Source organism: Lepidochelys olivacea (genome assembly GCF_965140295.1).
Source record: "Lepidochelys olivacea isolate rLepOli2 genome assembly, chromosome: 9".
In the NCBI taxonomy this organism is placed as follows: domain Eukaryota; kingdom Metazoa; phylum Chordata; order Testudines; family Cheloniidae; genus Lepidochelys; species Lepidochelys olivacea.
Window position 1 is genome coordinate 27,946,328 of NC_140419.1, and position 15,395 is coordinate 27,961,722.

The 15,395-nt window shown below is 42.7% G+C and overlaps 1 protein-coding gene across 1 annotated transcript in view; it reads left to right on the plus strand.

The window, feature by feature from the left end:
- The window catches only part of LOC311525882 (uncharacterized protein), a 103,819-nt gene that overhangs the window by 44,170 nt on the left and 44,254 nt on the right, over window positions 1-15,395 (plus strand). Inside the window, exon 3 of the mRNA XM_084638291.1 lies at window positions 11,184-11,254. Coding sequence (XP_084494417.1) covers window positions 11,184-11,254 — 71 coding nt within the window. The remainder of the gene's footprint in view (window positions 1-11,183; window positions 11,255-15,395) is intronic.

Here is a 15,395-nt window from a genome sequence, read left to right on the forward strand (position 1 = left end):
TTAAACATTATGCGATTTTCAGTATTTTTCTGGGTGCAAGCTAGAGCATCCTGTAGTGAAGTAATTTCTTCAAGGTTGGCTCACTATATTAAAATCTGATTACTGGAGGAGAAGAAGAACAAAAATAGTCAGCTAAATTGATTACAGAATAAAGAGAAAAAATCCATGAAATATGAATCACTGGAACATCACAGCCCCCTCTCAATGGGGACACTGAGGCAAAGGGAGCATGAGTGACTTACCTGGGGTCACGCAAGAAATCTGTGGCAGATCCAGAAAGAGAACCCAAGTCTTCTGGCTTCTCACTCTGTGTCTAACCACAAGAATTTCAAGTACCTTCATGTAACTTAGGACTCTAACTCACCATGTTTTTTAAAGATGCCACTTCTAGTCCTTTCTCTTCAGAAGTGGTCCTGTTGGGATCCTCCGCCCGCCCACTGCTAAAGGACCTCCCCCAGCCTGAGGCTCTTACTGTAGCAAAAACTCACCTTTGCATGATATACATTGAAGCAGTTTATGTTGTGAGAATGAAGCAATCTAACAATCTAAAGATTTATTTTCACCAATTCAAAATTAAGCTTACTGATGTAGCTACATTTTCAGAAGAATGTGAATATGGAAATATCTATGATTTGTAGACATGTTACAATCACTCTTGCTTCTTTAGGAAAAATAGTGATTAAGCAGAATAGTTTAAAACTGGTTACTAGGTATGAACAGTGACCTTTATCCACTGCAAATATATGGATTTTTAGTATAGCATGTGGAATTACTTCACATGTGTTGCACACTTATCAACCCAAGAGTGTGCAACATGTCAAGTATATCAAGTCACTGAACCATAGAACAATGTCTCTGACTCTACAGTAGTCAATATGAAAAGCAGAATTGTCAACTGAAGCACATACCTGTATGCATGTAGTTGTCTGATCCAGTGGGATGAAGCTATTATGAAGCAACTGTTTTAAAGAGATCCATGCTGACCAACAGCAATTCAAAAATGGTGCTAGCCCGTCCATAAAGGAAGTATGGGGCAGAGACAGATGAATAATGGGATTTAAAAAAAAAAATTGAATTAGCCTGGCCTCTATTATGCATCCCAAAATACAAAGCAGAAAAATCCCAGAATGCACACCAGCAATGAAGGAAAGGAGCACAGGCTACCCTCAGAGAATGCCATGCCCTCAATTTGCAGCAAATTGCCACTGTGTGTACACAGTGCTGCACACTGACAGAAGGCACTCTGTCCGATGTGCACACTAATATTGTAGCTTGTATACTGAACGTTACCTGATGTGCAGCAAAAAGCTGCAGATTTAACCTCCTGTGTGGACAAGCCCTGGGACATGGATGAGTAAGGGGAAACAGCCAACATCATACAGTGATTCAATGGTAGAGTCAGAATAAAACCCAAATGTCCTGACTCCACATCCCTTTTGCTAACCATTAGATCACACTGCCTTAGTCAAGAAAAGCCCTCCAACATGTCAGTCTTTATCTTGCACCTCAGACTACCTTTATTTTAATATATAGTGCAAACATAAAAGAATAGTATGTATGCTGTGATAACAGTAACAATTTTCAGCATGGGAGTTGCCATACCAGAGCTCACCTTTGTCAAGTCAACACATCTCTCCATTTTTTTTAGTCTTTTTGACCTTTTCAACCTCTCATGACAAAAATAATAGTCTTTATTATTTGCTATTTCTTTTTTAAAGGTTTATTTCGTTTATGCATAGCTACATGTATATGCATGTTTCCACGGTATGCATCCGATGAAGTGAGCTGTAGCTCACAAAAGCTCATGCTCAAATAAATTGGTTAGTCTCTATGGTGCCACAAGTACTCCTTTTCTTTCTCCTCAGTATGTTATTTTTTACTATCTATATTTACTTTGCTTCCATATATTAGCATAACTAACATATATATCACCTCCAAATATATACTTCAGTCCTGTGATATACATAAAGAATTACTAGATTTAGGAAACTATACATAGAAGTAGTGTGGTCTTTAGATAAATAAGACACAGCTAACATAGACTTTAATGGCAACTCTGCAAATCAGGATACTTATATTTAGGTGCTAAACAATGACTCAGGCTCCTAACTTTAGGAATCCAGCTTTGAAAATGTTTACTGTAAATTCAGACCTGTTTTACTGCTTCAAAGTAGCAACAAAGGAGGTATTGAAAATCTGCTTCCACAATCTCTGAAACCTTGCTCAAAAAACTACCCCAGAGATATTACATTGTGTTAGTGGCCCTGTGACTTAACAGCAAAAGGCCTGAGTCCAATTTCTGCATCCAACTTCAGAAGTGTGTATGTTGAGTGTAGAATGTTTTTTGGTTTTCAGCACGGCTTCCTAAATCTTCCTGAGGGCATATATTCACTTGGCCTTCTCTTTTATATTTATATACAAACTCCAGCAACCTGGTAATATCAGAAGGAAGCCCTTTTCAAAATGCTTTGCTGAACAACATTCTCGTGTTAAGCAGTAAGTGACTGTGTTGCGCCCTGGCCCCTGAGTTTGGTCAGTATATATTTATTGATTGGCTATCTTGTGTTTGTGTTCTGTATATGTGTGATGTTAGTTTCATGGAGTTATAATGAGAGTTGAAATTATTTTCTAATGTTACAGATTTTAGCACCTTTTAAAAGTCCATAATTATTATTTCATACTGTGCAGCTCTACACAAAGCTCTGGTAATTCTGTAGTACATGGAAGAAACAAGTGTTGAGAAAATAATGTGTGCCGATTAAATTAGGTGCAAAGAATTTCCTCAGCTTTCATATTCATTAATGTAAGTCCACTAATTGCTATTCAGACACATAATGAAGTGTTTGCTTTAAAAGTTATTTGATAAATCCTTGCTTTCTAGATCTGAGTCTTTCTTTCCCCTTTATGCTTTGTCCACTGACATGAGGTCACACTGAGGTACGGCCTCACTGAAGCTGGAGTGAGCCTCCCAGCCAGAGTAGACAGACTTGTGGGGCTCAGGCAAGCATGCTGGAAATAGCAGTGTGGATGTTGTGGCCCAGTGCAGACTTGGAGTAGTCACCTGAGCTCAGACTGAGGGCGTCTGTTGCCCAAGCTGCAGCGTCCACACTGCTATTTTTAGCATGCTAGCTCGAGTCCTGCGGCTGCTAGCACAAGTTTGTCTATCCCGCTGGTGTGTAAACATACCCCCTGGCTTATCAGCAGGCCACAAGCAGCCAGATCTGAGAAGGCTTGTTAATAGGTTGCCAATTTTGGCTGGATGTATTCCTGGAGGTTTCATCACATGACATAATCTTTAATTAAAGATTTATTTCTGTGTCTCCCCATATAGTATACCTGTACTTTTAAGCTCTTCTATTACTTCTTCTCACATCTTTTTCATTCTTTTAGAGTCCTGTGTCTTTGCCCCTTTCTTCACCTCTCTGAATTGCATTGCTTCCTACTCTTCACCTCTTTTAAACTCCCTTTTGTTTTCATACCTTTATTTTGCATAATTTTATTTTCCCCTTATTTGACCTCAACACTATGTTTTCTTACTTCAATCTATATTTTCTGCCTTGAGTTATTTCTATTGTGGCCCCTTATTTGCTCAACAGACACCTTTTAAAATTCCTTGAAAACTTTCGTACAAAATACTTTTGTCTATAACTTATTAAAAGCTGTGATGTTAACCAAAGACTCCTTTTGCCAAAGAAAAATGTCTGAGGGTTGATAGGTTCCCCACTTTTCATGTACAGGACTGTAATAAACTTGTATAGGCTGAATTTTAGGGAAGTTCAGATCTAGCTCTGCACAACACAGCCCTTATTTCTATAAAGAGATAAACCAAAACTCTAACCAGAATTCCTCCTCCTTTCCCTACGCAAAATTTGGAGTAGTTTGGATCCAGATCAGAACTTTGTGGCTTAGAACCATCTCTAATTTTCAGTTAGAGCTCAGTAAATGATGCAGAATCATATTTCTAAGCATTCTTCTGAGTAAAACCATAAAGTTGTTTTGACAGCATTCACTGTCTTTTTTCATTCAAGTTTCATGAATATACTAGTAATTTACTTGTTTGTAAGAATGTACATGTAAAGCAAAAGTTATAGTGAATATACATTTTTGTAAAGATTCATGATGGAAGAGCTTGTACAGCTTCTTGAAACCCCTTTCATTTCCCTTCTTCAAGCATCCTGTCAGGGACCAGAAACACTATCACATGACTTAGGTGACCAATCATGTACTGCGAATAATAAGTAATATAATGCAAATAGCCAAAAGACATAATCAAATAAACTGTTCACAATCAAGCCATAGGCTGAAAGTTCTCTCTAGGGTCTGATTTTCAGAGGCGCTAAGCACTCATAAGACAAATGGAGCTGCTGATACTCAGCACCTCTGAAAAACAGGCCCATTAAGAGTTCATCTATTAATGTCAAATAAACATACACATCAAAATCAGTCTCTTCCAGATAATTTACAAATGGGGGGGGGGAGGGGACGACCTAAATTCCTCAAATTAATTATTTGAATACATTGCCAAGCTCTATTGAAAACATATTTTCCAAGTTCCCTTGTTTGAATCCCAGCTCACTGTGGTCCACTGCTAAATGCATTCTGTTCAGAGGATACTGAGGAAAGTAGCAATGGTATTTTGTGAATAGGCTGTGGTTTATTTTGCAAGTAGGTTAACAAAATAAATATAGTTGTCAATGGAATAGTAGGGTCATCACCAGATTGTTTTGGTTTGTTTACTGTGTTTTAATTGGCTCTGCTTTGCATTATTTTGTGTTTACATTTGGGGTGCTAGTGTATCATTGAAAACAGCAAAAGTTTTGGCCATTTTTATGATGGTTGTAATGAGGCTTTCTATCCCCAAATGGCTCATACATACCAATAAGACCTTTGCAGCAGCTTCTGTAGTGATATGCCACCCCTCCTATCCTGGGTTACCATAGAAATAGGAGGCACTACAAAGAGACTGCATTCACTAAAGTAGTTGGGAGAGAATTTGTTTGGTATATGCCAGGTATGCAGAGACATTGGAAGAGTGGTAGGGGGTCAAGGAGAGGTGAAGTAGTTGTGGATCGGGGTGGGGGGGGGAAGGTGAGAGACATGAGGAGGAGCCCTATGGAGAAATGAAAGAGGGTATGTGTGAAGTGGCATGGATGGGGCTGAGAAGTCTTTTGGGCCATTTTTTCAGCTAAGAAGTGGACCCGAAGAAACTAATATTTAACTCTTTAATGCAATGCAGCAATATTGGCTTTACTTTAACTAGAACTTCCCCAAATTATTTTTCCTACAAATCACAGTCACATGACACCTAGTGATTTAACAGGGAATTGCATCATACCATGAACTAAGTGGTGAGGTTCACTGACTCAAGAGACTGGATAGGTATATGAAAACGACATTACTTATCCATGTGCCTCTACAATCTAAATACTCCCACGTTTGCCCACACAAAATTGTTTGACTTCTGGATTAGAGTAGGGGATTTGAAATTAGGAGATCTGGGAGGGGAAAGTTGATGGCTGCAGATTGTATATCACAGACCTCTTAGCACCTTTCTGTGGCAATTTCTAACTTGAGTCCAACGGTACTGGACAAACACATTGTAAAGCAAGTGGAGCTCCTGCTCTGCTCCAAAGAGAGCATGCACACTGTGTATACAGTAGAACCTCAGAGTTACGAAGAGCAGAGTTACGAACTGACCAGTCAACCACACACCTCATTTGGAACTGGAAGTACCATCAGGTAGCAGCAGAGACCAAAAAACCCCCCAAAACCCAGCCAATACAGTACAGTACTGTGTTAAACATAAACTACTAAAAATAAAGGGAAAGCAGCATTTTTCTTTTACATAGTAAAGTTTCAAAGTCTTACAGTACAATGTTCAGTTGTAAACTTTCGAAAGAACAACCATAATGTTTTGTTCAGAGTTACAAACATTTCACAATTACGAACAAACTCCATTCCTGCTGTGTTCGTAACTCTGAGGTTGTACTGTAGTCCAATTATCCCCCTCCTTTAGGTTGGCTTCATTTGTAGCTCAGATAACAGTAACAAAATATCAACTTCCCACTGAGCTTTCCTCCCCAAGCTTGGCTGTTTGTCCGATTTCCCTGAAGGATCTCTCCTGTCTCAGACTCCTAGTTCTGCATGCATTTCTGTGCAGCATCCTAGCAACTGTCACCGTATTAAAATCATTAACTGGCTAGTTCTGCAAAAATGATCAGCATTAAAATAGTTAATAATATTGAAATTTAAATTGTTGTTAGTCTTCAGAATTAACACTTCATTATGATGATGTTGGAGCGGAGTGATGAGGCGTGATACATTATGAGACTAAGAGCAAATAAGCAGGAAAAAACAGTTGTGAAGAGTCTTGAAGGTGCAAACAAGATGTAGTGGAAAAGGGGAAAGCTGGTGGAAAGGCTGGTGGTGTATGTCAGAGAGGCTGTGGTTGCTTTAATCTTGACAGGAAGCTCTGAGGGTCTGGCCAAGAGCATTAGTTGTGCTGATAGAACACAACTTAGAAATGTTATGAAGGAAGAAGGGGCAAGATTTGGACCCAGCCTAGAGGAGGGAGATGAGTGAAGGTTCAAATATGACTCCCCTCGGTTATAAGCCTGGGTAACAAGGGAGGATGGTGATGATGTCAGCATACAGAGGAGGTGGCACTGCAGCATTCTCTTAGCCTAAGGTTTACTTGGGGAATTCAAATAACTTCTTGGAAACCTATCAATGTTGCTTCTTAAGTGGCCAGAAAAGTTACAGTTGTGCTACAATCTCTGCCCTCACACTGCCTTTATACAATCTTCAGAACCCAGGTTAGCACAGGAACTGAGAAACTGGGACCTCATTTTCTCATATGGCAGCCTCTAGTGGAAAGGCAGGCTGGTCTTGTAGTTAAAAAGCATGGGACTATGAATCAGAAGGTCTGGGTTCTAATCCTGGCCCTACCACAGACTTCTTGTGTGCTATAGGCAAGTCATTTAAACTCTTTTTGTCTTCATCTGTAAAGTAGGGATAATGATGCTAAAAGTACCACATTGGGTCGGGGAAGGGGTGACAAGGCTTGTGAGATTAAATTAATGCATATTAGTAAAGGACAATGATGAGTGCCATAGCTTAGTGACTATAAATAAATCAGAGAGACAAGGTGGGTGAGGTAATATCTTTTATAGGACCAACTTCTGTTGGTGAGAGAGAGAAGTTTTTGAGTTTACACAGAGGGTAAGCTCGAAAGTTTTTCTCCCTTGCCAACAGAAATTAGTTCAGTAAAAGATATTACCTCACCCACCTTGTCTCTCCAATATCCTGGGACCAACACGTTTACAACAACACTGCATATAAATAAATTAAGCAGGCTGAGCTGCCAATCTGCCATAGCATTCATAATATTAAAATCATAACAAAGCAACATATAATGAGCACATACATCCACGTCAGTTTACTTTGATATGCTGCTTATAATTAGAGGTAGGTTGAGGAAGCTGGGCTTTTTGTTTTGCAAAACCAAAAATTTTCAGATGGTTTGGATCCAGGTCCCATTTTATCTGATCTGTCATTGTTTGTGGAAGTTGAAGGGGTCAGATAAACTGTTTTGGGTTTGTCCCATCTCTGTAATGGGCAGACTGGAAGAGTTTTAGTTTCGTTTTTTCAAAATCTTGTCAAAATCTTGGATAGTTAGTCGGATCTATCTATTTGTCTGTTTATACTGTGCTCAGCCATGTAGTATCTCATCGCCTTATGCAATTTAAAATAAACACAAGGGAACTCATCCCCTCCCCTTTTTGTCCACCAGGTAGAGGGATTTTGTTTGTTTGTTTGTTGAACGTGGTTATTACAGGAGAGCTAGGCAGAAGAAGCATGGTCTACATTTCTCTCTGAAGGTGGTTTGGATTTGCAGACATTCAGGTGATTTCCAGGAATAAGTTCAGTCTGGGATTCTCCTCCCACCCCCTATTTGAGTTTGGGTTCCATTTTATCTAACTCACCAAAACTTTGGGGGAGACTGAATACAAGTCTTTGGTTTTAGTCAATCTCTAGTTATGGATATAACTAACAGATTGCAATAGGGTGCTGTTCTGCCGAATGGCTATACAGTCTACTTCATGACTAGGACCCTACCAAATTCACGGTGGACTTTAATCAATTTCACAGTCATAGGATTTTTAAAATAGTGTATTTCACGGTTTCAAACACTTAAATCTGAAATTTCACGGTTGTGACGGGTTCGGTCACAGAGACCCCCTTGGGACTGTTGTCTGATGTGCTGAAACTGTCTCTGAGCCTGTTTTTCCTGTCAGTTTAGGACTCCAGAACCCTGCCCTGTTGAGCCAGACACGCTAGCCTGCTGCAACACAGACCCAGGTCTGGTCCACGCCACCAAAGCTGCAGACTTGAACCAAAAACTGCTCAGCAAGTCACCTATCTCCAGCACACAGACACCCAGTTCCCAATGGGGATCCAAACCCCAAATAAATCCATTTTTACTCTGTATAAAGCTTATACAGGGTAAACTCATAAATTGTCCACCCTCTATAACACTGATAGAGAGATGTGCACAGCTGTTTGCTCCCCCAGGTATTAATCACTCTGGGTTAATTAATAAACAAAAGTGATTTTATTAAGTATAAAAAGTAGAATTTAAATGGTTTCAAGTAATAACAGACAAAACAAAGTAAGTTACGAAGCAAAATAAAACAGAACACGCAAGTCTAAGCCTAATACATTTAAGAAACTGAATACAGGTTAATCTTACTCTCAGAGATGTTCCAATAAATTTCTTTCACAGATTAGACTCCTTCCTAGTCTGGGCCTGATCCTTTCCCCTGGTACAGTTCTTCTTAGTTCCAGCTCAGGTGGTAACTAGGGGATTTCTCATGACTGGCAGCCCCCTTTGTTCTGTTCCACCCCCTTTTATAGCTTTGGCACAAGGTGGGAATCTTTTGTCTCTCTGGGTCCCCACCTCTCCTTCTAAATGGAAAAACACCAGGTTTAAGATGGATTCCACTACCAGGTGACATGATCACATGTCACTGCAAGACCTCATTCTCCATTCTTTCAGGGCTGGCCTGCACGTACCCAGGAAGGTTTGCAAGTAAACAGAACCATTCACAACCAATTGTCCTAGTTAATGGGAGCCAACAAGATTCCAAGCCACCATTAATGGCCCTCACTTTGCATAGTTACAACAGGACTTCAGAGTAATACTTCATATTTCTAGCTTCAGGTACAAGTATGATACATTCATACAAATAGGATGAACATACTCAGTAGATTTCAAAGCTTTGTAATGATTCCTTATAAGAGACCTTTTGCATAAAGCATATTCCAGTTACATTATACTTACACTCATAAGCATATTTCCATAAACATATGGAGTGGGTCATGAGGCGGGGCTGCAAGGCTATTGAAGGGGGGTGGGTCGCAGTATTGCCACCATCACTTCTGCGCCGCTGCTGGCGGTGGTGCTGCCTTCAGAGCTGGACGGTGGGAGAGTAGCGGCTGCTGGCTGGGCACCCAGCTCTGAAGGTAGCATCGCTGCCAACAGCAGCACAGAACTAAGGGTGGGATGGTATGGAGCGGTCCTTGCCTGCGGGGGGCATAGTGGCCTTATGAGTGGGTGACTGCCTAGGGTGCCATGGGTGGCGGGGTGGTTTTCCGTGCCCACCCCACCCCACCCCAGCCAGCTCAAGGCCACTTTAACTCCTGAGCGCCAGGGCACTTGATCCAGAGCCGGGAAGGGGGAGCGCTGGGGGTGCCCTGACTGAGGGCTCTTACCATATGCTGGGCTCCAGCTGCTGGTCCTGGATGGACTGGTGAGGGATGGGCCTTCCTCTTACTCTGCAAGGGCCTCTCTGGGGGTTGGGTCAGACCCACCTCCAGGAACCTCCCCCAGCTGCAGGAAGCTCTTTGGCTGCTGGCTGGGAGTTCAGCTCTGAAGGCAGCACTGCTACCAGCAGCAGTGCAGAAAGAAGAGTGCCATGATATTCCACCTTTACTTCTGTAAAAAGAAAAGGAGTATCTGTGGCACCTTAGAGACTAACCAATTTATTTGAGCATAAACTTTCGTGAGCTACAGCTCACTTCATTGGATGCAACTGTAGCCGTAGCTCACGAAAGCTTATGCTCAAATAAATTGGTTAGTCTCTAAGGTGCCACAAGTCCTCCTTTTCTTTTTGTGAATACAGACTAACACGGCTGCTACTCTGAAACCAGTCTTTACTTCTGCTGCTGCTGGCTGCAGCACTGCCTTCAGAGCTGGGCGTCCATCCAGCATCCACCGCTTTCCAGCTGCCCAGCTCTGAAGGCAGAACAGAAGTTAAGGTGTTAATACTGCGAACCCTCTACAATAGCCTTGTGACCCCCCACATCCCTCTTTTGGGGTGGGACCCCCAGTTTGAGAAACACTGGTCTCCCCTGTGAAATCTGTATAGTATAGGGTAAAAGTACACAAAAAACAGATTTCACAGGTGAGACCAGATTTCATGGTCTGCGACGCATTTTTCATGGCCGTGAATTTGGTAGGGTCCTATTCATGACACATGCTGTTTCAGTCACTAGTGACCATCTGGATGTTGTTCTGTAACTTCTCAGTGTTAATATTCAAAATAAGTGGAATAATAATAAATACAATACAATTGGCTTAGGGTCACTGTGATGCTCTGTACCTTGGGGGAACACCCAGCACCCCTATGTTCATCCTTCTAAAATGATTGTGTGGTATCCAATGAAAAGTTTGTCATGTTGGGTGTCTTCGGAAGGCTCATGGTGCACTGAGCATTGTTGTTATGATGATGTTATAGTAATCGTTACAGTAATGTTATAGGTTATAATTTAATGTATATAGTTATGAGACTGAAAATGTATCCTCATGGTTTAAAGCAACCCCAGGCAAAAACTCTCCAAGGACAGAGAGGCAGTTCACACCTCATCAGGGCCGGTATGGGACAAACTCAACCCAGCCTCACAGGAACAAAGGACGCTGGCCTAGGCAGCAACAAAATAATCTGTTAGACTCTGGACGGAGTCACCCCCCTTCCTTTGGTCAGTTTGGAACTGCGATGAGGTACTGCTCACCTGACTCTGAAGGGAGGGGAGGCGGCACAAAGCCAAGAGGGAAGAAAGGACATGATAAAAGGGAGAGACATTTGCCATTCTCTTCCTCTCTCTTTCACCTTCATTTACAGACACCACACCAAATGACTGAAGCACTGATCAAAGGGGAGAGCCTGTCTGAAGAGCAACCAGCCAGCCTGTGGTGAGAAGCATCTAAGTTTGTAAGGGCATTGAAAGCGTTAAGATCAGCTTCAAATGCATTTTGCTTTTATTTCATTTGACCAACCCTGACTTGTTATGCTTTGACTTATGTAACCCTTCTGCCAGGCTGAGTTGACAGCAGCAAGGGCCGGGTTCAGTACATAGGGGTTCTCTTTCAACAATACAATGCAAAACCGGCTCGAGCCCCTACCCAGTGACCTGGGAAAATTACACACACACCCCTGGGTGCCTCAAAGAGGCAATACTTCCCCTCTTGCAAGCACAGAGTCTTGGTATAGCAAAAGTCTTTAATAACATGAGATAAACAACTAGCATTACATTGTGAAAACACCACAACTAGGGTTCATAAACACAAACCATGAACCAGAAAACCCACCCCCAAGCAGATTGGGCTGTGTCCTTTCCCTTTGGTTCTTGCATCCAGCAACCCAGAAGTCACCCCTCCCACAGTTTCTGTCTCTGGTCAGTGCAGCCCCAGAGTGGTACTTGAGTCCAGTAACCCAAAAGTCACCCCTCCCACAGTTTCTGTCTCGGGTCAGTGTGGGCCCTCCAGAGTTCAAAAGTTCATTTGCAGAGTTTACCTCCCAGCCTGGGTGGAAGGGCGGGAGGTATGGGGCACCTTACGTGCTCCTTACGTCTCCTGTCGATGGCTGATTGCCACGCCTCTCTGTGGGGTTCTGTTGCAGTCTTCACCGCGAGCCGCTCCTCTCCGTCAGCCATTCTGCAAGCTGCTCCTCTCCACCAGCCGTCCAGCTAGCCACTCCTCACCGCTAGCCGTCCAGCTAGCCGCTCCTCACCACCAGCCGTCCTGCTAGCCGCTCCTCTCCGCCAACTGTCCTGCTAGCTGCTCCTCTCCGCCAGCCGTCCTTCTAGCCGCTCCTCTCTGCCAGCTGTCCTGCTAGCTGCTCACCAATATGTCTTCACCCCCCACCCCACTTAACACAGTTCTCAGTGATTTCAGCTTTTAGTAACTTTAGCTCTTTAGTGATTTCAGCGCTCAGTGATTTCAGCTGTTAGTAGGGGAGCCTCAGTGCTGGTGCACCACTGGCCCAGAGTAGGTTCTATTGGCCCCGGATGGCTGAAGACGTTCGCAGGAAGTGTGAGACATGTGCTCCATGTGTTCAAAGGAAAACTCTGCCCATGAGAGCTGCATATCTGAAGAACATCACCAGCAGCAAACCTTTGGAGCTGGTATGCATTGATTTCTTGCCTTTAGAAGTAGACAAGAGGAATGTCGGGAACATATCCATTTTACTCTATATAAAGCTTATACATATGTGAGGCCATTAGATCCTGCTGATCAAAGAGGAGAATTTGATCCAATAAGTGCTTATAGCCTCTCCCCAAATTATTTAAATATTCCTAATAGTGAGTGTAGTTATTAGGGGATTACTTCAGGGGACCAGAGGGGTCTAAAATCAACCCTGTGAAGCTGAGGGAAAGGGGAATAGGCAGCTGGTTTCCCATGTGTCAGTCAACAGTGTACCCTGATAAGCTAAGCAGGGCTTTACAAATCTAGATAAAGTTCTATACCAAATGTAAATGAATACTTACCTGTATTTTAGCAGTGCAAAAATGATAAAGAAAGCTTGCTGGGTGTCTCCTATGAGACATTCCTCCCTTCATAGGGCCCAAACATTGGGTTTTCTTTCTTTTTCAATGTGGCATTTAAATGCCTATATTTAAGCCCTCTCTGTCTCCACAGGTGTGCACTTTGGACCAACTAACTGTTATGTGGCTGATCTGTGATACCACAGGAAACTTAGCTGTCCCCTGTTTTGCAGTAAAGCCCCTTTAAATGCTTCTTTTAATAGCTTCTGCTGAGTAGTGTGCTGGAGTACTCATGGCTATTTGGGTCTCCTGCATGCTCAGCTTTATTTTGGGGTATTTAAACTTAGCAAACTGCCTTTTTTTAGATTCTGGTTGGCTGGAGGACAAACAGTCCTAGGTCCATAAGCATATATCAGCTGGTCATCTGTGGCAATATGTTTATTCTGGGATCCTAGCCACTTTGAGGGAACCGCCTTCTCTAAACATAATCAGGGTTATTTAAGTAGCTGCTCATAATTGACTCTGTAGATTTGTACAAAACACCATACATTCCGTTACTGAGCAATAAACTCCTGGAGATACTGGGGTTGAAGTATGAGGCAGCTGGGTATTGAATTCCTTAAAGACATTTATGGTCATTGCTCTAAAGAGATATTTACTTTTGAGGAGCTGAAACCCTAATATAATTTATCTTCAGATTAGTTTTGGAACTATCAGATGCACTCAGCAGTCTGACACTTCTTAATATCCCTTACCTTGCTGCCTGCATTTAACAAGCTGGAGTGGGCAGGCAAAGTGGGCAGGCAAAACACCAGAATCATCTGCATATGCATTTTTTATCAGTGACATAGCAGATCCTCTTAGCCCCATTAAACATGCATAGAAGAAGGATTTGGAATAACTGCTTAGGGGAGGAATGGGAAAGTGTTGGCACAAAGTTGAGTGTAGTAGCTTGAAATACTGCACTATGTGAATGGAGGAGAAAGTGGTGTAATTCATCATGTCCCCTCCTCTGACAGCACTGCCCCCTCCACTGGCTGCAGTGCTCTCTTTCTCCTTCCATTGGAGCCTGCTGCTCCCTTTCCCCTTCTTCCTAGAGGTCCTACCCCTTTGCTCCCTGCCTCTCCCCTCTCCTTTGGTGGCTACTGCCTACTTTTCTTTCTCTCCTCGAAGTTCACGCTATCCTCCCTGCTCTTACTCTTGATGGCTGCTACCTCTGTCCCTTCCAACCATGCTTACTCTGTTGCTACACCCTCTTTCTCACCCACTTGATAGCTGTGCTCTTGCTTGCCCCCTCTGCTGGTGGCTCACTTAGAGTCCTGAGGGATAACTAGGCTATTTAGGTTTCACAGTTGCAACCGTCTTAGTCTGTATCCGCAAAAAGAAAAGGAGGACTTGTGGCACCTTAGAGACTAACCAATTTATTTGAGCATAAGCTTTCGTGAGCTACAACTCACTTCATTGGATGCATACTGTGGAAAAACAGTGGGGAGATTTATATGCACAGAGAACATGAAACATTGGGTGTTACCATACACACTGTAAAGAGAGTGATCAGGTAAGGTGAGCTATTACCAGCAGGAGAGCGGGGGAAAAAACCTTTTGTGGCAATAATCAAGGTGGGCCATTTCCAGCAGTTGACAAGAACGTCTGAGGAACAGCGGGGGGGGGGGGGTGGAGGAGGGGGGAATAAACATGGGGAAATAGTTTTACTTTGTGTAATGACCCATCCATTTAGGCTATTTAGGTTGGCGAAGTTCAAGATAAACTTCCTGTTGGTGAGAGGGTCTAGGGTGGAGATGTGAAATCGTCTTTCAGTGGACATGATGGCAGGGATATTTAAAGCTGGATTGGACCCAACACTAGAAAAGGTCCTATAGGAAACAATCCTGAAGTGGACCAAGGGATGGACAAAATGACCTGTATGTCTTTCCATTCTCTTTGATGTCTAACCAAACTGCATGAGCATATTGGATGTTTCTCAATGTAGGTAGATACGTAACAGTGGGATGTATAGTCAGGCCAGATCCTCACCTGCATATTCTGAGGAAGCAAGGGAAGGTGAACTTTCCATTTCTCCAAACTTTGGGCTGCCAGGGTTTGAAACAGCCTTCATGACTTAGAGCAGCCTAAGCGTTCCATCCCTTCAGCCTCCTGCCTCAGGCATGCTCCTTCTTACCCTTTCCCATCTCCAACATGCCTCTTATGACAGAGGAGGAGGGAATGAGGACAGAAAGCCAGGTACACCTGTTGACTATTCCCAACAGCCAAACTAGGTCTGGTTTAAGGTCGTACTCCAGTGATGCAAAGTGACCGCACCAGGGTCGGAGTGCCTTACCCCTCTCCACGTGTAGGACCAGAATGCTAACTCCTCTCTTCCAGTTTTGTAAGATAACTTTTCAGAGTATTATGAATTTTCTGGATTTAAAAAAATCCTGGATAAATTAAAGTGGGTGACTAAAATGATGGAGAACTGAGGGGGCATAATATATGAAAAGAGGTTAGGGAATTCATGTAACTTAAAGGAGAAAATGCCAACACTTCAGGTAATTACACAAAAGTGGGGAGGG